General features: G+C 39.0%; 1 protein-coding gene across 7 annotated transcripts in view; it reads left to right on the top strand.

The window, feature by feature from the left end:
* The window catches only part of BMPER (BMP binding endothelial regulator), a 347,002-nt gene that overhangs the window by 248,064 nt on the left and 76,318 nt on the right, over nt 1-22,620 (top strand). For 6 of the 7 annotated variants that reach the window (XM_045062867.1, XM_045062866.1, XM_013061473.2 and 3 more), the window contains one exon: nt 19,778-20,107. The exons of the other annotated variant lie outside the window; for it this stretch is intronic. In XM_045062867.1, the coding sequence (XP_044918802.1) occupies nt 19,778-20,107 (330 nt within the window). The remainder of the gene's footprint in view (nt 1-19,777; nt 20,108-22,620) is intronic. 7 annotated transcript variants of the gene reach the window in all.

A 22,620-nucleotide genomic window follows, 5' to 3' on the forward strand; every position in this document is an offset into this window, starting at 1 on the left:
TTTGGAAATTGCTATTAATATTTGTTTCACACTTTATAATTCAACAGGAAAAATGGTGGTGTAAGGTTTTGTACATTTTATGTCTCTCAGTATGGCATGGGATCACCCCACTTTCCTCCAGAAACTTTAAGTCAATTGTAACCCTCTCACAGAAGCACAGAATTGAGATGTTTCCATTCGAATTTGTTGCTAATATAAATTTAGAAGTTGAACGGTCTGATGAGGTTTTAAGAAGAACCAGATAGCTTAATATGCATTTAAACTAATAGCCTCTGTAGTCCTAGCAGTTAAGGGGATATCCAGTAAGACAAACACTATACGTAATCTGGGAGGGATTTTCCTTCTGTCATTATTAAACCAAACAGCTACACTTTCTCCTCCCCACCCACCCTCTTTACCATTTCACCTGTGCACATCCAGTGTTCCTGTTGGCAAAGTGAACAGAGGTCTTTAGACTGAAAATCGTTTGGCCATTCTGTTATTTTTAAACTGAGTTTTTGAAGGATCTCTCTAATAAGGCTTAGTCTGAAAGCTGGCTGAGACTGCACTACTTCTCACTCAGATGGAGTATAGCAACAAGTTCAATGTTAGCCCCACATGTTGACATAGGACTAGCAAATTGCCATTTTTGTCCATTTCAAATTCATATGGTTTTGAGACCACTAATATTTCTTCTATTTATTTATTTAGCTTCATGTGTACAGTTTTATAATTCAACATCTGTATACACTAAAAGTAATCACCACAAGTCTAATTACCATCCGTCACCATAAGTTGACTTTCTTCATCCATTTCACACACACCCTCCCCCATCTGCATCCCCTCTGGCAACTGCTAATCTGTTCTCCGTAACTCTGAGTTTGTTTTTATTTTTTTTATTTGTTTCTTTATTTTAGATGACACATAGGAGTGAAAGCATGTGGTATTTATTTTTCTTCATCTGACTTATTTCACTTAGCACAATATCCTCAAGGTCCATCCATGTTGTCGCAGATGCAAGAATTCATTCTTTTTTATGGCTGAGTAGTATTCCATTGTATAAATATACCACATCTTTATCTGGTCACGTATCAGTCACTTAGGTTGTTTCCATATCTTGGCTATGGTAAATAATGCTGCAATGAATATAGAAGTACATGTATCTTTTCTAATTAGACTTTTTGTGTTCATCAGATAAATATCCAGAAGTAAAATAGCTGAATCACAGGATAGAGGAATCTGTATACTGTTTTCCATGCTGGTTGCACCAATTTACACTTCTGCCAACAGTACGAGGGTTCCCTTTTCTCCATATCCTTTCTAACACTCGTTATTTCTTGTCTTTTTGATAATAGCTATTCTAACAGGTGTGAGGTGATGCCTTACTGTGGTTTTTTTGATTTTCATTTCCATAATAATTAGTGATGTTGAGCATCTTTTCATGTGCCTGTTGGTCATCTGGATGTCATCTTTGGAGAAATGTCTATTCTGAGCCTTTGCCTACTTTTTAAATTAGGTTATTTGTTTTTTTGTTTTTGTTGTTGAGTTGTATGAGTTCCTTATATATTTTTGGCATTAACCCTTTATCAGATGTATGGTATACAAGTATCTTACCTCATTCAGTAGGTTGTCTTTTCATTTTGAAGGTGGTTTTCTTTGTTGCGCGGAAACTTTTTAGCTTAATGAGGTCCCACTTGTTTATCTTTGCTTCTGTTTTCCTTGCTTTGGAGTCAGATTCACAAAGATGTCACCAAGACTGATGTCAAGGAGCATATTGCCTATGTTTTCTTCTAGGAATTTTGTGGTTTTAGGTCTTACAGTCAAGTCTTTAAATCCATTTGAGTTAATTTTTGTGTGTAGTGAAAGACAGTGGGATAGTGGTCTGTTTTCATTCTTTTGCATGTGGCTGTTCAGTTTTCTTGCAATCATTTATTAAAGATATTGTCCTTTCTCCATTGTATGATCTTGGCTCCTTTGCATACATGAATTGTTCATATATGTGTGGGTTTATTTCTGGGCTCTCAGTTCTGTTCCTTTGATCCATATTCTGTTTTTGTACAAAAAATATGATTACTAGAGCTTTATAGTATGGCTTGAAATCAGGAAGTGTGACACCTTCAGTTTTGCTTTTCTTTCTCAAGATTGCTTTGGGTATTTGGGGTCTTTTGTGGTTCCATTCAACTTTTGTATTATTTGTTCTAGTTTCATGAAAAATGCTATTTTGATAGGGATTGTAATAAATCTGTAGATTGCTTTGGGTAGTATGGACATTTTAACATTAATTCTTCTCATGTATAAGCATTAAATATCTTTCCATTTATTTATGTCTTCTTCAGTTTCCTTCATTAGTGACTTATAGTTCCATGTACAGGTCTTTACTTCTTTACTTCAATGCAATTATAAGTGAAAAAATTTTTAAAATATTTATTTTTGATGTTTTGTTATTAGTGTATAGAAATGCCACAGGTTTCTGTATATTGATTTTATACTCTGCAACTTTACTACATTCATTTATTAGTTCTAATTATTTTCTGGTGTATTCTTTAGGCTTTATGTATATAATATTATATCATCTGCAAATAGTGAGTTTTTCTTCTTCCTTTCTGATATGGATGACTTTTATTTCTTTTTCTGGCTTAATTGCTTTGGGTAGTATTTCGAAGAAATATTTCTAGATTTTCATGGCTGAGTATGATATTACATGTGGGATTGTTATATATGTCTTAATGTTGAGGTATGTTCATTCTGTATACACTGTTGAGGATTTTTATCATAAATGCATGTTGAATTTTGTCAAATTCTTTTTCTGCATCTATTGAGATTATATTATTTGTATTTTTAATTTTGTTCATGTGATGTATTCCATTGGTTTGTGGTCATTGAACCATCTTTGAATCCCTGGAATAAATCCTACTTGATTGTGGTGTGTGATCCTTTTAATGTATTATTGCTTTTGATTTGAGGATTTTTGCATCTATGTTTATCAGGGATATTGGCCTGTAATTTTCTTTTTGTGGTGTCCTTACCTGGTTTTTGTGTCAGGGTAATGCTAGCTATGTATTTGAAAACTTTTCCTCCTCTTCAATTTTTTTGGACAAGTTTGAGACTAGGTATAAATTTTTTGGACAAGTTTGAGACTAGGTATTAAATTTTTGAATATTTGGTAGAATCCACTACTGAAGCTATCTGGTCTGGATTTTTTGTTTGTAAGGAGGTTTTCAATTATTATTTCAATTTCCTTATTAATAATCTCTCTATTCAGATTTTCTATTTCATCCTGATTCAGTGTTAGAAGATTGTATGTTTGTAGGAATTTGTCTATTTCTTCTAGGATGTCTAGGAGCTCGTTGGCATATAATTGATCATAGTACTATCTTATCACCCTTTATATTTCTCTGAGACTGTTACTTCTCCACTTTCATTTATGTTTATTTCTTTGATTCCCCTTTCTTTTTTTCTTGGCTAGTTTAGCTAAAGGTTTATCAATTTTGTTGGTCTTTTCAAAGAGCCAGCTCTTAATTTCATTGATCATTTTTGTTTTATTTTTAGTCTTCATTTCATTTATTTCCACTGTGATCTTTGTTATTTCCTTTCTTCTTCTAATTTTGGGCTTTGTTAGTCCTTATTTTTTTTAGTTCCTTTAAGTGTAAAGTTAGATTGTTTATTTGAGATTTTTCTTTTCTTGAGGTAGGTCTGTATTGCTGTGAACTTCCCTCTTAGGACCACTTTTGCTGCATTCCATAGATTTTGGTATGCTGTATTTCTGTTCTCATTTGTCTCTAGTTATTTTTGGATTTTTCCTTTGATTTCTTTGATGACCCATTGGTTGGTTAGTAGCATGTTGTTTAGTCTTCATGTTTTTGTATTTCCCCTTTTTTTCTTGTCATTAATTTCTAGTTCCATACCATTGTGGTTGGAAAAGATGTTTGATATGATTTCAATTTTTTTTTAGTTTATTGGGACTTTTGTGGCCCAGCATGTGATCTATCCTGGAGAATATTCCATGTGCACTTGAGAAGAATGTGTATTCTGCTGGTTTGGGATGATTTGTTTTGTATGTCTATTAAGTCCATCTGGTCTAATGTGTTGTTTAAGGCTGATGTTTCCTTATGGATTTTTTTTTTTTTGTCAGAATGACCTATCCATTGATGAAAATGGGATATTAAAGTCTTCTGTTATTATTGTATTACTTTCAGTTTCTCCCTTTAGTCTGTTAACATTTGCTTTATATATTTTGGTGTTCCTATGTTGAATGCATATATATTAATTTAATTAAATCACTTATATAAATAAACACAATATTGACATAAAAATGTTATATCTTTTCTCTGGGTTGACACTTTTATCATTATGTAATGCCCTTCTTTGCCTTTTATCATAGTCTTTGTTTTAGAGTCTATTTTGGGGGCACCTGGGTGGCTCCATCGGTTAAGCATCCAACTTTTGATTTTGGCTCAGGCCATGATCTCAGAGCCCATGTGAGGCTCTGCACTCAGTGCAGAGTCTGCTTGTCCCTCTTCCTCTGCATCTCCCCCCACTCACGTGTGCTCTCTCTCTCTAAAATAAATAAATAAAATCTTTTTTTTAAAAGCCTATTTTGTCTGATATGAGCATAGCTATTCCAACTTTCTTTTCATTTCCATTTGCATGGGATATCTTTTTCTATTCCTGTTCTTTCAGTCTGTGTATGTCCTTAATTCTGAAGTGAGTTTCTTGTTATCTCTTGTAGGCAGATAGCTTTCTGAAGTGTTTCATCAAAACAGGAGTATTAGTACTGTCATTATCAAATTAGTTCCATTGTATAAGCAGGATTAACAAAGCCATGAAATCTCTTAATAAAGTATTTTATGAACTAGTTAGCCTTAAAGAAGTGGGCTTTGATGGTGGGTTGAAAGTAGCTTTCATGTAGAAACAAGTTTTTTCATCCACATGTTTAAAATCATATAGTTAAAAGTTATCCTGGCTTTGTTTATCTGGACAATAGATATGTATATGAGATATAATAAATTTATTCATTATTTTTATGTCTCACTATTTTCTGAGACTGAGAGTCATTAAATAATTACATATCATACACTGGATAAAAATGTTGATTGAATTAATGAAAATTAAACTGTAGATTTTACAAAATGATTTTTCTTTGAAGAGGATGCTGTATATAAAATAACTCAAAGGAAGCCAACCAAATATGACTCAGTACTGAGTCCAGCAGTTAGTGCAGGAAGAATTACCTATGATTAACATACCAGTTGATTTCAAACAGTATAAATTATTACATTTAATCATCGTCCCAGATACTCTCTGAGGAAACTTTGTTTATGGATGGTTTGGAGGCCACATCCAGCTTCATTCCTTTCTGGATGAGCAGAGTAGAGTTTAAATTGACAAGGTTCTCCTCTGTCTCCAAGTCAGTGAAGATGTTTGCTTTTCTCTAGAAATTATTTTGAAGTAGACATGGAGTTCAAAGAGCTCTTAAGATGTTCTCACTAACCTTTTCAGTTTGCATGAGTGCAGAGAGGTTACATCTGCTAATCACAGTGCTGTCAGGCAGGATCACTGCTTATCAGTTTAGTAAAAACATGACCATTCTTGTGCAGAAACACCTCAAAGATTGAATTATCTAAATTTATGTTACAAGAATGAAGGTGAAGATTACTGAGATAGTTGAGAGAAAAGTTACATTTCATCATTAGTCTATCCACTCTGAGCTAGTCTTTTCATATTTAGAATAATGGTGGCTTATCAGAAAGAAAAAAAGAAAAAAGTAGGATGGGCATGACAAAATCAAAGCCAGTTTTTAATCAGCCATATTAACTATTGTATTTGTAAAATATGGGAATGAGCCTGACTTCTGTCACTAAGAGAGGCAGTTGGCAAGGGGGAAAATCACCCAGCTGTTCGGGTACCAGGGAGACCATGGACTGTGCACCTGCATCCAGCAGGTCAGTGCGGGAAGAGCCCAGGCATGCGGTTCTTGGTCCAATCTGCATGATATCATCAGATGGCTATTTCTCAATTTCCTTTGGTGTTCTTTCCATCTGTTTACTCTCTCTTGCTCTCCAGCAGTTCTTCCATCAGTGCTGTAAAACACATTCTATTGGCAAGGTTTATTTATTCAGATTGAGTTAAGAGATGGGATGACTTCCAATTTTTTTCAGCAGTGCCCAGATTTTCCTAATATATACAGGTAGACTTATTCTGAAGTCCTTTAGCTATGGCCTAAAGATCTCCTATTTTGAAATTCCTTTGACATTATATCTAGGATCCAGAACAAACCGTGGTCTCCTTTTTTCCTGCTCTGTCAATTATAAAAGCTCTTCTGACCTAGGGGTTTCTAGAGCAGACCAATGAAAGCTAAAGTACAAACTAAGGCTAGTGTTTTCTAAAACAGAAAAGTGACTCATTTCTGTCTTATTCAAACAAAATCACACACACCCATAGACACCCCATTAGTTGCTGCAGAATTTTCAGCCTCAGTATTATATAATTTGACTAGATAGTTTGACTGTGTTGTGGGTTACATCCTGCACATTGTATGATGTTCAGCCACATCTCTAAGCTCTACTGGCTAGAGGCCAGTAGCACTTCTCTCCGGGAGATTATGGCAATCAACATTGTCTCCAGACATTGCCAGATGTCTCTGAGGGTGATTTGTACCCCTCTCCCCAGGACAAATGGTTGAGTACCATCGGTACTCCTCACAGAGGCAACAGCATGGGTGAATGCAGAAATAAACACCTGTGGTATTAGTAGCAGTAACTTACTCTCAACACACAGTGAATAGATGAAATAGGAGCCCAGAGCTGGTGTAAAAAATGGCAGACCAGAAGTCTTTGGATGCAATTGAGTGTGTTTGCATTTCCATTACTTAGCCCTACAAAAAATGATAAAGGTATAATTAATCTTGATTGATTAAAATTCACCATCTTTGCTTTAGTTGCTATGAAGCTAGAAATAAATTTGTAGCCCACCTCTAACAGCAGGCAGTTTTTGAATAATAAGTTTATTCCTGACTTCATTTTATATGTCTACCCTTACTTATTTTGAATTGTTTAGTATGTATGCCTATAAGCTACCCCAATTCTTTTTGGAAGGAGGCAAGAATAAATACTTAGATACATATATAGTTTCATATGCAGATGAAAAGGATTGATTATACAGCTTTAAATACTCTACAACTTACTTTTATTACCTGTTATTGTTAAATGAATGTCACATTATTTCCAGCAGAGGTGACATCGGATTGTCTGTTCCTAAAACCCCACAGAATTACTGCCTTGTCGACTGGGTTAGTCTGTCTTGGTAGTGTGTCTGGGGCTCTTGCAGACCTCGGAAAAGAACAGCAAAGAGGAAACTTGAAGTAAACGTGTAGAACATTCCTATAGGCCTCCCTTTGCAATAGTCAGTGATAGTGGTAATTTACAATTCAGTAGGTGAAAAGCAAGATTTGAAGCTCAAATTTGTTGTACTTCCCTTGGTAGTGCCATCTTTATGGGGTTGATCTGAAAGGGCAATTACGATTCTATCAAAATTGACAAAAAAAAAAAAAAATCAGACTTCATGTTAAAATCAGACCTGAAGGAAGAATGAGAAGCATTGTTGTCTTTTAATAACATGGATGTTCTCTTTCTCTTTGTCCAAATGAAAAGAATTAAATTTGGTTTGGGTGATTTATTTAAAATAAAATATTTAAAGTAAGCTAAACAAACTTTATAAAGCTTTCATGCAAATGTTGTTTCTTGCCAAAGTAAGAGCTCTAGCCTAGAGCTACTCTCACTCTGCCTGGGGTGGGCATCACAGGACTGCGAGTTGCGTGCCAAGAAGGCCACTGTCTGTTGTGCCTGCAGCCCTTGGTTTAAGTAAAATGTTATCTTACTGTGAGTTGGCAAGCATTAGGTGAAATCTCGACCGAACCACCCAGTCAGAGAGACCTGAATCAAATAAATTCTGCTCTGGCAGAATGTCTGTTTTCAGACATAGAAATAATACTCAGTGGCAAAGTTTTCACTGATAAGAGGTGTGTGTGTGTGCGTGTGCCTGCGTGTGTGTGCGTGTGTGTGTGTGTGTGTGTGTGTAGAGGGAGAGAGGGAAGTATGGAGGGAGGGAGAGACAGAGAGATGTTGATCATGGGAGAGAATTTAATCTCTTCACCATGTACAAGACCAGAGGCAGCAAAAGGCAGCCCAGATGTGGAAGCGCAAACCCAGATCCCATAGATTCGCTGAGCTATGCCTGTAGCCACGTTAGCCCTGACCATCAGAGTCCCAACTCAAAACAGAAGCTCACGATTACATAACACAGAGGTGGGTAGGGTATACTGAGCACAGATGAATATTTAATTGAAATAACCTTAGCTACATGTCCCACAAGTCACGGGAAATATGAGATTTCAGCAACTCAGGGTGCAAAGAGACTCACAGTTGCCAGGTGACTTTTTAAACGCTTCCAGGGTTAGTTTCCAGCTGTGCACCGCAATGGTGTGCCTGCTCCCGAGAGGACCCCCTGTCTGCTGTGTGCACTCATCAAGGGTGCTGTGGAATTGCCCTGGCTGGTTTGGGCACATCTTACCTAACTCCCCGGGCATGTCTACAGTTATCTCCAATTAAAGAGTGCTTGTAGGAGGGGGAACACAACAACAGTTTAACAAAACTGTGACCCCGGGGCCCATTTTATGAGAAATCTCCACTGACAGAGGTTCTGCAAATTAGTAGTTCTGTGTTTGAACAAGGTTCCTGGCCCCCAAGACTGTAAGCAACTCCAGGTCCCTTAACACCAAGAGTCTGTCCTTAACTCAGGAAAGCAAGGAAATTTGAAACCAGAGCTCAAGATGCTTGTAGAATAAGACTTTGTGGTGTTGACTTTAGCCCTGCCAAGGAGGTGTTAAGCTAAGTGGCCACTGAAGTTTCTGCTTGAGCATCTGGTGGGAGTTTGTCACTGCTCCCAAGGCCCAGCCAGCAGACACAGGTGGCAAATAAAACCCAACAGTATCACACAGGGTAGCTAGGAAGTCCCACCCCAGCAGGAGCAGCATTGGAAGGGGTGTGAGGACACCAGTTTGTTTTCTGTTTCATATGCCATTCTGTTCTAAGGGGTACTGTTGCTTTAAGTTTTCAGTCTGTGGGTTGACACAAAACTGAAAGAGGAGCCTGAGGTTATTCGGGGTCATCTTTTACCCACCACCTATTGTGGTTCCTACCATGTTAGTACTCCTTAAGTTCTGACTATTTAGTTAACAATCCTCCTCCTCCTCATTATCATCTCAAATAATAATAATGGCAAGAAATGCAACAGCAATAGTAGCGGCAACAGCTAATTATTTATTTAGCCTCTGCTGTGTCTAAGCATTGTCGAGGGCTAGCTCATTTGATCTTATTTATTTGATCCTCACAGCCCTCTTAGAGTCAGGTAATGTTAGGAGCTCCATTTCACAGCCGGGGAACTGAGGCCTAGTGGTTAAGAAGAATGCCGAGGTAAGTGTGGAGCCTGAGTTCCTACAATGAAATCTGGCCCCAGGGCCCAGCTGGAAGGTCTACCCCTGACTTGTCATTTGGTACAGTTTAATAAACCTTACAGTTAGGAAGGGGAGAGAAGGTCTGGAGGGATTTGTAATGGTAGGGATTAGAGGCTGGAGAAGGATGTTAGGAGGAGTTTCCAATTTCAGACCATTTCCCTCCACCCCACCCTGGAAGAAATGCCTGCTTGAGTTCCCAGGTTTTTGTCTTCCTGGTGACACCTTCACCTCTGCCCAGGTGCAGAGCCGTGGTAGTTTGTATGCTCTGTGCTCACTGACAAATGCAACTGGCTTGGTTTTCCATGTCCACTCATTTTTCTAGATATCCCTGCTTCTTGCTACCTTAGGTATTTTCAACACTAAGGTGAAGGCCTCTCCAAATTTTCTTACTTACAATATTAAAATACATGTAATTTTAAACTTGAAATAACTATAGAATTTCCACCAGGAATAAGGAAGAAGGGCAGAGTTGCTCTGTCACTCAAGACTCATAACCATTTCAGCATCATGGGATTGTATAAGTAGATGAACCTTAATACTGAGGTCAGCCCTTTCACTTCTCAGGTGAGGAAACTGAGGCTCCAGGTAGTATTCACTGAAAGAACTAGGTGAGAACCTGCTCTCTCTCTCTTTTTTAACCTTCTAGTCCAGTATTTGTTCTAACTGGCCTCCCTAGATCTTTGTTTGGGAAAGTATTCTTGACATAAATGCACCATTATTAAATCATTCAGTTAAAAGTTACTTTCTTGCTTAATTTTGAAAGAATATGTTTAGAATATGAAGAGATACATAAACTCATTATGAACCATCTGGTACATTTAGTCAAGTCTGCCATCTTGAATTTCAAGAAAGAGGCATATGCCTAGCTTTGACTGAAGAAACTGGTGACCAAAACCCCTTAGCAACGGTACATCTAAAATATAGAAAAGTGACCAGACGATGGAGATTCTGAAACCAGTATTACACTTTGTAGAAAATACCATATAATAAATTACACATTCCTGTACGGAATTATTTCCATACAGGGGGGACATTTATTCCTCTCTGGAGGTCATATCTACTATGAGCAAAATAAGAACAACAAAAGTTGTTACTTCTGTTGTCACTAAAGTTGCTCCTGTTGCCAGCAAAGATTTATTGAATGCAAGTGCATGACAGTCCGTGTTGTGATAAACATTCTCCATGTATCCTAACGTTGAACCCTCAAAATGATCCATGAAGTAGAAGCTCTATTTTACAAATGAGAGATCTGAGGGTCTGAGAAGTTAAATAGGGTGAGGGCAGATGATACTCTGCTCCATGAGACTCCAAAGCCAACACTTGTAAGAACTATTGCTTTCCATTGACTACATTTTTGTTTCAGAGGCTTGCCTCCAAACATATATGAAGTTTTCCAGTTTCTTTTCTCTCTGCACAACTAGAGAGCCATTGTATTTTCTTACCTTTTAAAAACTTACCTACATTTATGAGGTCACTTACCCTCCCATCTCTTGGGTTACAATACTTGAAGGTCTAGCCTTCATAAGTAGTGGTTTGGGTTTGGTTTCCCTTAGAGGTTGGAGAAATGACTCATTAGCTGCACTATGTAGTTCCCTTTGATGCAGAGTTTTAATTTATGAACTCTGTCATTCTTTCTTCTAATCACAGTCCCTTCCTGGTGAGTACTCCGCCTCCGCTGCAGCCACCATTCCACTCCTCTGCTCTGCCCTTCCACGTCTGTCCTTAGAACACGTATCTCTTCTCCTTTTGCTTTTCACCTTTTCACCCTGTGAGCTCATGGCTTTGCCTCCACAGTCCCTTCTATAGTTCCTTTCACATTCTGGTTTCTGATTTCTGATTTCTGAGGACCTTAATATGACTTCTTGACAAGATGCTGATATGGTCAATCTCAGCTTCTTACTTTTTTGGAGACCACATTCTTCTTTCAAAGTACTGCATTTGAATTTTAGTAACAGTTGCTACCTTTAATTCTCCTAATTGTCAGGGTTGGGAGTTGGATGGAAAAATGACTGGCTGTTTCCAGCCTCTATCTGTTGACTGAATTCTGGCACCCCCTTATCCCAGCTGCACAGGTTTGGGGCCTTAATGTTATTTCTCATGCTCTTGGCATTTCTCTCCCGTGTTGCTAATCAGTCATCAAGTCTGCTTGATTGTCTCTTTGTATTGTTTTTCTAATAAATAAGTTCCTTCCCATTTCCATGGCAGCCAGACCTTCATCCCTTTGCCTGCAACTGACCTCAGTCTTCTCTCCTTCAGCCCTTCCCGCATGCCACTGGCCTTCGCAAGAACCTACACCGGCTACCTTCACTGTCTCTCGGAGTTTCTCAAAGTTTGTTTTATAAAATGCTAGTCCTGAGGAAAAGAGATGAATAATATTTTCAAAACATGGCTCTGTGATTAAATACATGAGGGAAATGCTGGTTCAAATAAACTCAAATATGTTTCTTTGCTACAGAATTTGCAGAGCCCTTTATATGCCAATGTGCAGGGTAAACTTGCAGGAGGGTGATGGAGTATGGAGTACCTCCCGAACTAATTTGAGCTGCAGACTTTTTTTTTTTTCCTACTTATTTTGGCAGAGCAGCAGGCAAGATTGATGTTTCATAGGAAGCACATTAAGGAATGTTGGTTCTTTGGGATACATTTAAACTTCTCAGGCTGGCAATAAATCTCAGGCCAATTTATTTAGACAATTTGGGTGTCTCCTATCTCCCAAAGTTACTCCCCACTCTGGTCCGATCAGTCTCCCGCTCTCCTTGTGCGGGCTGCCACGTGACTTGATGAACACTACTCTTTTGGCCTAGAAGGCTTACTCTTCGCTAGTCCCAAATCTGCATTTTCTATGTCTTTCATAGATGGACTCATCTCACATTGTCTTTTCAACAGATCTATGTTTTATATGTATGTTACAGTCTTATTCAGTCCTATTTTAGCCAACAGTGGATGTCTATTTGCTGGAGTCATATAACATAATTATAAAACTAATAATATTGGAAGGGGAGGTGAACCATGAGAGACTATGAAAAACAATCTGAAAAACAACCTGAGGGGTTTGAAGGGGCGGGGGGTAGGAGGTCGGGGTACCAGGTGGTGGGTATTATAGAAGGCACGGATTTCATGGAGCACTGGGTGTGGTGCAAAAATAATGAATACTGTTATGCTGAAAATAAATAAAAAATAAATTTTAAATAAACTAATAATAACTACTCTCTCCAGTATTCTGGAGGGAGCTCTAAAGGAAATCGATAAAAAGCTGGTACAGAGCCTGAATTTAGGAACTTAACAATGAGGTTGGGGAGATGAAATATAAAATACCAAATAAGAGAACCATGTAATATATTTATAACTAACTTCTAGATAGTAATCTTAAATGGAAGTTGATGGATTCCTTGATCAGTCTTGGCACAGAGTGGCCATGAACCTCTGCATTGGAGTGGATATACTTGTGTGCATTTGGTAAGAATAGTGGCTACACATTTCTTCAGATTCCCAAAGAGCTCTGTGATCCCATCTAGTTCACAACAGCCTTGTAGGATGCTGTGGTCCAGGGTATCAGTGGAACCATCGAGTGATCATGAGGAAGGTACTGGCCTCAGAGCTGCAGAGACTGGGTTGGATTCTGTCTTTACTGCCTTTGGCTGCATGACCATGGGTATCATGGCCACTTCTCCGAACTCATTGCTAAGAAATTAGGTTGATGAAATACAGTGTGCAGAGAAGTAGTGAGGATTAAAGTAGTGAGGATTAAGTAGTGAAAATATGGAAAGCATCTGGCATGGTACCCGGCATGAAATGGTCACTTTAAATGACTCTTCTTGGCTATTGCCGAGTTCATTAGTTTCCTATTGCTGCTGTAGCAGATTACTACAAACCTGGTGGCTTAAAACAACACATACTGTTCTGAAGGTCAGAAGGCTGAAATGGTTCTGAATGGGCCAAAATCAAGGTATCAGCCAGGCTGCGGTTGTCTGGAGGCTCTGGGGGAGAATCTGTGTTTGTTTTTTTTTGTCTGGTTTTGTTTTGTTTTCTACTTTTTTCAGCACCTGGAGGCCACCCTCTTTTTTTTTTTGACTTGAGGCCCCATTCTGTCTTTGAAGTCAGCAATGGCACGTCCATTCCACCTCACACTGTGTCACTAGGACACTTATTTTCCTGCCTTTCTCTTTTGTTTATGGGGACGATGATGTTTGTCCTGCCTGGATTATCCAGGATAATCTCCCCATCTCCAGCTCAGCTGATGAGCAAACTTAATTTCATCTGCAGCCTTAATTCCTTTTTCTGAGAGCATTAATTAATTCTCCAATTAGTTAACTGATTAAGTAAGAAATCCTTTTGATAACTTGCTGTCTGCTAGTCACTAGATGTCTCTTTTAGTGAGTTCAGTGTGGGCATTTTTTTTTTACTAAAATGTATTCTTTAATTAATTAACCCACTCACTCAACAAATATTTATAGGTACTTCATATTTGGGAGAGCAGGCATCGCTATGAGCAATGCAAAGATGAATCCATGTAATATATATGTATACACAGGGCAGGGTGCCAGGCACTAAGAACCAAGTTTACATATAAGGGTTTAAAGCCTGGTTTAGGAGTTAAGGATACTAACTATAAGTTAGGGAGGAAATTGATTTATCATAAGCCTGTGATGGGTTTGGAGATAATATTTTTAACCCTCAAACTGAAAAATATCATGTGTCTATAGCATAGAGTGTTTGAAATAGACTGTCCCAGACAGTTTGAGCTCTATGGTCAGTTTTGCCTTTGGGATTTTGAGGGAAGAGAAATGTCTTTGGCTGAGACTTTGGGAAGGTGCTATGGGGAGTTAGCTTTTGAATCAGGAGGTGAAGGATCCATGTGCTGGAAACTGTGAAGTGTGGGACAGGTGCATGCATCTCTCTCCTCCCCCAGGAGCAAAGGTGAGAGATAGGGTAGCACTGAGCCCAGTTGGGGAGGTCGTAAATCAGCCATGACATTGGAGTTAGATTTATTTTAGATTATATCTTGAAGTTAGGGGCTGCTTTCTTTGCTCTTCTGTTTGGAGTTGGTGACTATATGGAAAATATGTAAGAAGAAATTTACATTCTTAATGGTATCTCCACTCAACTTTTTAAAAATGAGTTTTTCATATGTAGATTTGTAGATATGTAGATCTAGTTAATTATAGACTGGTGGAAATAGACCCATAACCCCTCTTCTGCCCCTCCCCCATTCACACAGTAAAGTTAGATTAAATTTTTACTTAAGAAGACAAAAATGCAAAATCTTCTAGGAATCCAGGTATCACATAGTGGAGCATCTCTTGGCCCTCAGGTCCCACAGGGCAACAACTGTAAGGGACTCCTCTGTGTGTGGCCAGAGCCTCCTGCATGGAGAAGATCAGTCCCTGCTGGGGCACTCATAGCCTTTTTACGTCAGAGACTTACATCGTGTACAGGGCTTGTATTAAGGGCAGTGTGTCTAATCCCAGCCTTTCCTGGTTCTTGACTCAAACTTGGCATATCATTGCGAATCTTACCCACCTGGGGTTCCCTGCATGGCCCAGTGACCCAGAGTCCCACAGGACCTTTTCCTGTGATTTGTGTTGAGAAAGGTTTAAAGCTGTGGTTTTTTTTTTTTTTTTTTTTTTTTTTTTTTTTATTTGATAGACTTTCTTGTGGTTAGAACGTTTCCAGACGTAAGCTGATCTGTGTGGTGCTATGGTACTATGAGTAGGAGAGACCATCCTCTTTGCAGAAGTAAAAGACTGAGGACGGAAGTCATTTTCTATTTTTCAAAGTGATTTCAATGATGGGGGATATCTTATGACATATTAAGTGAAGAGGAAATAAAATTTCATGTACAAGATAATCTTAACTGTGTTAAACTACACACAACACATATGCACATACACGCACACACGCAGACACATACCCAGCCCCAAACTGTAAACAGTGGTTATTTCTTGGTCACAAAACTATGAATGATACTTTTCTTCTTCTGTTGTTGTTTGGTTGTGTTTTGGGGTTGGGGGTTTGCAGTCTGTTTGATTTCTCTTATTTTCTTTATAACGTGGAATTGTATAATTTTCCCTTAATTTTCTTTGACAGAGGTTTTGGGAATAATCACTGCTCTCGGAAGGAAGGCATTTCATTAAAATATATTCATGGCAGAAATACATGTACCTGATGAGGTTAGGAGAAAAATATCAGAATTACATTTTTAGAAGCATCCTGACTCTCTTAATTCTCATAGCAGTCTTATTAAAGTATATAATATCAAACCACTGTGTTTTAGCCCAGTATTTTTCATTTTTTAAGAAAAATATTCATATTCTAAAAGTATACCTAGACATTGTAAATAATTAAATGTAATGTAAACAATACTATAAATACACATAAACAATAAAAGGAAAAATATGTCACACTTAATTCCCTTACTTAAGAGAAAAAATACTACTCTTAATATTTGGGTTTATATGCTTCTAATTTTTTTTTCTGTGCTTAGACATTGTGTACATATAAGGAAAACAAACCAAAACAAAAAGGCATTTGATGATTTGATTTAAAGGACTATGAAAAAACGTACCACTACTTGTAAATTGGAATTTTTCTCTCTATCCTCTTGACTTATACATACTCAAACAAAATTAATTATAGAACGGTCCATTTGTCTAGTTCTGACTATCCTTCCAAGCTTTCCAGAAGAGTGTGACTGGACATCTGGACATTTTGGACTGCAGCTCATTTCAATGGGTCTGCTGGAAAAATGCGCGTGCGTGTGCACGCATGCACACACACACACACACACACACACGAGTTTACAACATTCTTTTGTGTCCCTTAAGTGTTCTCTAGCTCTTTTCCTTTCCAGTTAGGCAGATTTGTATGACCCTGAGATTTTTCACTTCAAGCCATTTCTCTGGTGCATGTGTTCACTGTTCCTGCAGGATCTGGCACAGGGAACTTGAGGTGCCAGGAAAAAGGGCCAAGGTTTCAAAATTATTTTAGCTCATGATATAAATGTCCCCAAATATAACACATAATTCTCAAGCATCTTCCTAGTCATGAAATTTTGTTGGCCTCTTCTATCTTGCTGTTACAGAGAAAAATCATTCTGATCTCCAAACCTCTTTCTTCGACAAGGGCCTCTTGCAAAATATCTTCGCTGACAGCCCTGTTACATGTGATTTCCCTAGCCTGGTCTCCCTGATGTCCCTCATTGCTTTCTGCCCAGCTATGAGTAAGCTCAGGCTTCCCCAGGGCCACTGTAGGCAGTGTATTTTCTCTTGCTTCTTTGAGGATTTTCTTGGTCATATAACTGGTCTTATCTAAAGATACCCATATTTTGACTCTTTTTTTTTTTTAAGATTTTATTTATTTATTTGACAGACAGAGATCACAAGTAGGCAGAGAGGCAGGCAGAGAGAGGGGGAAGAAGGCTCCCTCCTGAGCAGAGAGCCTGATGTGGGGCTGGATCCCAGGATCCTGAGATCATGACCTAAGCTGAAGGCAGAGGTTTAACCCACTGAGCCACCCAAGCGCCCCTCACATTTTGACTCTTAAGAACAAAACCACCACAGCAAAAACAACAGAAAAGCAAAAGTAAGAAGAAAAAGAATCATTCATGGTTCTGCCACCAAGAAATTGACAATTTTCGGGTGTGTATTTGTGCATTTATTTTAAAACAGTTAAGATTATCTGATAGACAGGAGTGCCTGGGTGGCTCAGTTGGCTGAGGGTCCGACTCTCAGTTTTGGCTCAGGTCATGATCTCGGGGTCATGAGATTGAGTCCTGTGTCAGGCTCCCTGCTCAACGGGGAGTTGGCTGGAGATTTTCTCTCTCTCCCTCTTCCTCTGCCCATGCTCTCTCTCTTAAATAGATAAATAAATCTTGAAAAATATTATCCTGTAGGCAGAGTTTTTTTTCCTATTTTTCACTTACTATGTCATAAGTGCTTCCTCAATCACAAATATTATTCATACACTTTTTCAATGACTAGGTAATAGTTTATTTTATGGATTTACTACCAAGTGCTTAGCTATTTTAATTTTAAGACCGTCAAAATATCCATTTTCTAATGATGTATCCAGGAACAGTAGGCTTGTAGAACAGTGCTAGGTAATGAATTCTTGATAATGAATTCTTGATAAGTGCTAACTATTACTGGTTTTGTTAATGAAAATTTGGATGCAGTTGTTGTTAGAAAACCAGGAGAAGCCATGGATTATCCTTGGTACAAGGGGAAGGTTGCCACTTCAGACTCTGGGCAGAAGGTGTAGGCATTCCCTGTTCCTGATCCCAGCTGAGAGGAGATCTCTTCAGGAGTATCTCAGCTCCTTCATTAATGCCTTGCTCTTTCTGGGCTGAGGTCCATCTGTTTCAAGCTCAGAGCTCAAAAGCCTTGATAGATTTTGGATTTTCTTGAGTATGCAGAGTTAAGAACTCTGAAAAAGCCCTTCTCTTGAATTTGGTGCATCTGGTGGTCATGTTAATAGTCTTTTTCTGGCACATTATAGTATTAACTCAGAACTATAATTTTTCTGATGCCATTCAGTGTGTCCCAAAGAACAGCTTTACCCCCTTGTCAACCAAACAAATACCATTTGCATGCCAGGGAAAGATTCCTTTTGTTAGACTGTGAGGGAAATGTGTGATAGGACAATTTTGAAAGCAATCACATGGAGAAAGGACTGGCACTTACATTATGGGGTGGTTAGATAGAGGGGAATGGATATATTGGTTAGATAGAGGGGGTGGATATAAGATTAGAAAGCTAGAGGTGGGGTCCCATGTGAAGCAACAAACTGAGTATAATTGGAATCACAAGGAAAAAATCAATCAAGAGAAGGACAAGAAGGGAACAGCAATGAAGGGCAAAATAAATTTTGTGGCTAACCTCTCAGAACTTCTCTCCCCCTCCCATTTCTTCCACTCTCTTACTCCAGGTAGTGCCTTTGCATATTCCTTAAAGCATTTGCTCATTGAAACTACCCTACACACCAAAAACTATATCTTTTTGAGTCTCTATCAGATATTGACAAGGAAAGCTTAAAACAAATAATTAATTTACCAAATTCCAAATACATGTGATTTATATGGAGTCAAATGTACTTGACATATAAAATGACATAATATATTGTAACATAAGACAACATTATTCTCCAAACACTTTAGAAATTAAAAACACATGTTTTCCTTGGATCTCATTGGTCCTGTCAAATAAATTGGCACATCCTTCCTCTGTGTTAACTTTTAATTCTTCTCTTACATGTTCTGAGCAGTTGCTGATAGGATAGTTTCATAATCTGAACCTGTGCTGGTGATGACTGGAAATTGATCTTTTTATTATAGTTCTTTTATCATGTGGGCTCCTTTATCTAAATGAATTCCTCATTTCCTGGTTGTTCATGCCTCCCCGAAAATAGATAAAATATATTTACATCGAGAACAAATCATTGCTAAATATAATTAAAAAAAAGAAATATTTAATTTTCTATAACAATCTTTGAGGTGCTCCCAGTGTCAGACTTTGCCTGGGTTTTACAAATATTTGAATGAATAGTACTTTGAAGTGATGAATGCTTTGGAATTTCTTAATTTATTATATGATGGGTTTTATGATTTATTTTTATCCAATCTTGGATTTTGATAAACAGACCAAAATATAGGAATCTTGCACATGTAAAAAACATAGAAACTATTGATTTTGTCACTACTTTATTTCCTAATGGTATTAGGTATGTGTCTATTTGGCAATTCTATTTATTTGTCCTTAGTAAGTACATGGTGTTGAATACAATACCTTAAAAAATGAGTAACACTGAGAATACCATATTTCCATATTTTTTTATATCTGTTAAATGGAAATAATACTATTGTTTTCCTGTATTGTCATTTACGTTGTTGCCTTTTATTCATTTTTGGTTTTTGTTTATATGGGTTATGAAGTAAGGCCAGTTCTGTTTATGAAATTATCTTAGTTTCATTTCTCTAACCCTTAAAATAAAGACCATAGAGGCATATGAAGGCTTCAAAATAGAGATGGCTTAAAACTTTCAAAGAGTTATGAATAACTTTTCAGTATAAGAGCAGCCAAAGTATTGCCCGTCCTAGGACGTTTGGCACAGACTTTTAAAACAACCAAACGTATTTTTTGTTTTAAGTTGATTTCCACTAGTGCATCTCTGCTAAGGCCCTCCCTTACCTGGCAGGTGCCCCCATCCAGGTTAATATTGCAGGGACCTCTGATGTCTTTTTGAATCCTGCGCTCGGTTTATGACCTGCTTTTGTCTCTCACTCATCCGCAGAGCCCGGCGTTTGCACGGTATTCGGAGATCCCCACTACAACACTTTTGACGGACGGACATTTAACTTTCAGGGGACGTGTCAGTACGTTTTGACAAAAGACTGCTCCTCCCCTGCCTCGCCCTTTCAGGTTCTGGTGAAGAATGACGCACGCAGGACCCGCTCCTTCTCTTGGACCAAGTCGGTGGACTTGGTGCTGGGCGCCAGCACTGTCAGCCTCCAGCAGCACCTGACCGTGCGCTGGAACGGCTCGCGCATCGCGCTGCCCTGCCAGGCGCCGCAGTTCCATATCGACCTGGATGGCTACCTCTTGAAAGTGACAACTAAAGCAGGTGGGCTTCTGTGTCCCTCTGGCTCTCTCCTCTGCCTCACCAGCCCGCACAGCCACACCACCCAAGAGCTCTGCTTCTTCCGCGGAGGTGGCCAAGTGTTGGGACTACAGGTGTGGCCTCATGCCCACTCACTTGGGTTCCAAGGGGACACCTCCAAGATGGCACAAAAGAGCAGGAGAAATTTGCACACCATGGAGCTTTGAAGTTCAGTGCCACTCACAGCAGTCTTGCAATCTGCTGACTTCCTCGTCCAGAACAGTATTTGTGCTCTCCAAATAACCTCCTCTTTCTCTTGTTTTGTTGCAATGGTAGACCCTTGATGTCCAGTTTGGAACTGTCAGTGTTTCTCCCAGCTCAGCCAGTAATGTGCAGTTTCACATCTGTGAGAAAGACTGTTTTCTTAGTTAGCATCTGTCCCAGAAGTGGGGGAGTCCTCAATCCTAAACCACAAATGTGTGGGTGTGCAGGTAGGAGTGTACATGGCCAAGTGACCTGCAATCCTGTCCATTCCTGACCCAAGGGAAGGTGCTTGTTGAATTAGTGAATGGCTAAAACCATTGGCTCTGCTGGAGGAAGCTTAGGCAGCTCTGAGCGTGCTTCCCCCAGCCTTGGGTCCATGGACCAGCCTGCCACTCCCTTTTCTCAGCATCCCCTGTTGCCTGCCACATACTGGACTCTGTATTTCCCCTCCATAGACTGACACATCCCCCCTAGGCCAAACTGTTCGTAGCTGCTAGGAGGTTACTCCTAGGGGCTCAGAGAAAGGTCACATTCTTGGGAGCTACCTAAAGAGGCTTCTTAGAAGCAGAAGTTTGCCCTTCGATATCTGCCCGAAAGAATGAATTCAGCTCATTTACACCTTCAGTTATATCATGTCTGATTCCTTCCGCACTGCCTTTGGTTAATCCATATTGTTCGTCGATTTGATACTGAACTGCATGTTCTCCTGGTGAATGTTATTTCTGTCAGCATGACACTTGAGGAAATCAACATACTTCTTGCTTTTTATATTGATGAAAATGTAACAGTGTAAAAGCATCAATTACATTCCAGTTCCTTTAGATAATAAGGATCCAAAAGGGAAAGATTTGATAGAGCAGGCCCTTGTGAGGAACTCTAGAGACTGTTCTCTGCCGTACCTTCAGAACGCTGTTAATTATTTCAGTTCAAGCCAAAATACATTTGACAAATTGATCCGAGTTTATGGAATGCCAGCTTAGCTAAACAAAGGCAGGAAGCCAAGGCGAAGCCCAGGGAGCTTTTATTTAGAGAGCATAACATGGTTTTGGTGAGAAAAAGTTAAATATTGATGTATTGGAGCATTCTATAAAGGGAGAAGGACTCCCAACTTCACTTTGAAAGTGGCAGGTGTGAAGAGCTCTATTTATTCAATTTTAGAGGGATTAGTCCTCTTCAGAAAATTCAGACACCTGTTGTTTTATTCAAATGACATGTCACTCTGTAGATGTCAGCCTCAGCTCATTTCTTTAAAGAGAGCAACGGTTTGTGGCTCCCTATCAATTGTGCACAAGATGACTCATTATTACAGAGCGCTAATTAGAAGGACCTTGCTGATCTGTTTGCATCCCAGAGGAACACAGTGGATTCTACCGATACGGAAATTATTGGCCGACCCCAGCCCAACTTCCGAAGGGATCCTGGACACTGGAAGTCTGCTAGCAGTCTAGGAGCTTCGATTCTGTTCTGCCCATAGCTGGCAAAACCTTACGGAATAAGTGTCCTCTTGTCAGGATTCCACATCGTAAAAATGAATGAAAGGTTGAGGCTGCTAAGAAAATAATACTAGATCATAAACACCATAATTAGATTAGTGGATTTAACTCTTCTCAGCCTTGAACTCGATTTTACAATTTCCTTTCCTTTTTTTTTCACAATGCAAGTAAGTTATGTAATGCCCATAATACCCAGCTGAACAACTGCCCGTAGCATAAACTTTCTGTCTCCTAGGGAAGAACTGTATTCCTCTGGGCTCTAAACTTGCTTTGAGATTATCCTTGGAATGAAACGATTCCATTTCCAGGCACAAGTCTTCTCCTAAAACCAATCTCAGTTTGTACTACCCCTGAGGGGGATATTTTCTTTTTATTACCTATTGATTGTCCATTTAAAATATCACAATATATCCTTGGAGTGTTCTTCTCCCATAGATTATCTTTTAAATTTCATAAACTTGTATGATCAAAGGGTCCTTTCTTCAAAATAACAGCTTAAATCAAGTCTGCAGCTGGAGGATGAGAAATGGGGAGGAATGACTCTTTGCCCCTGTGGTTTCTGAACTCAGCACTTCAGGAGGAAATCGTTTGGCAGAGGAGCGCAGGTGGCTTGCTGCGTGGTGGGATTAGGCTGTAGTTGCTTACCTAATAACAACAGGGGTGGCACAGAGGGCACGGAGCAGGCTTAGTAGCTGGAGAAAGCTCTGCTCACCCCCATCACGCTCCGACCCCAACTCTTGGCAGTTAGTGAATAATTTAAAAATATTTCCTTTCTGCCAT

The sequence above is a fragment of the Mustela putorius genome, unplaced genomic scaffold (genome assembly GCF_011764305.1).
Source record: "Mustela putorius furo isolate JIRA1106 unplaced genomic scaffold, ASM1176430v1.1 tig00003845_pilon_pilon_pilon, whole genome shotgun sequence".
NCBI classification, from domain to species: Eukaryota; Metazoa; Chordata; class Mammalia; order Carnivora; family Mustelidae; genus Mustela; species Mustela putorius.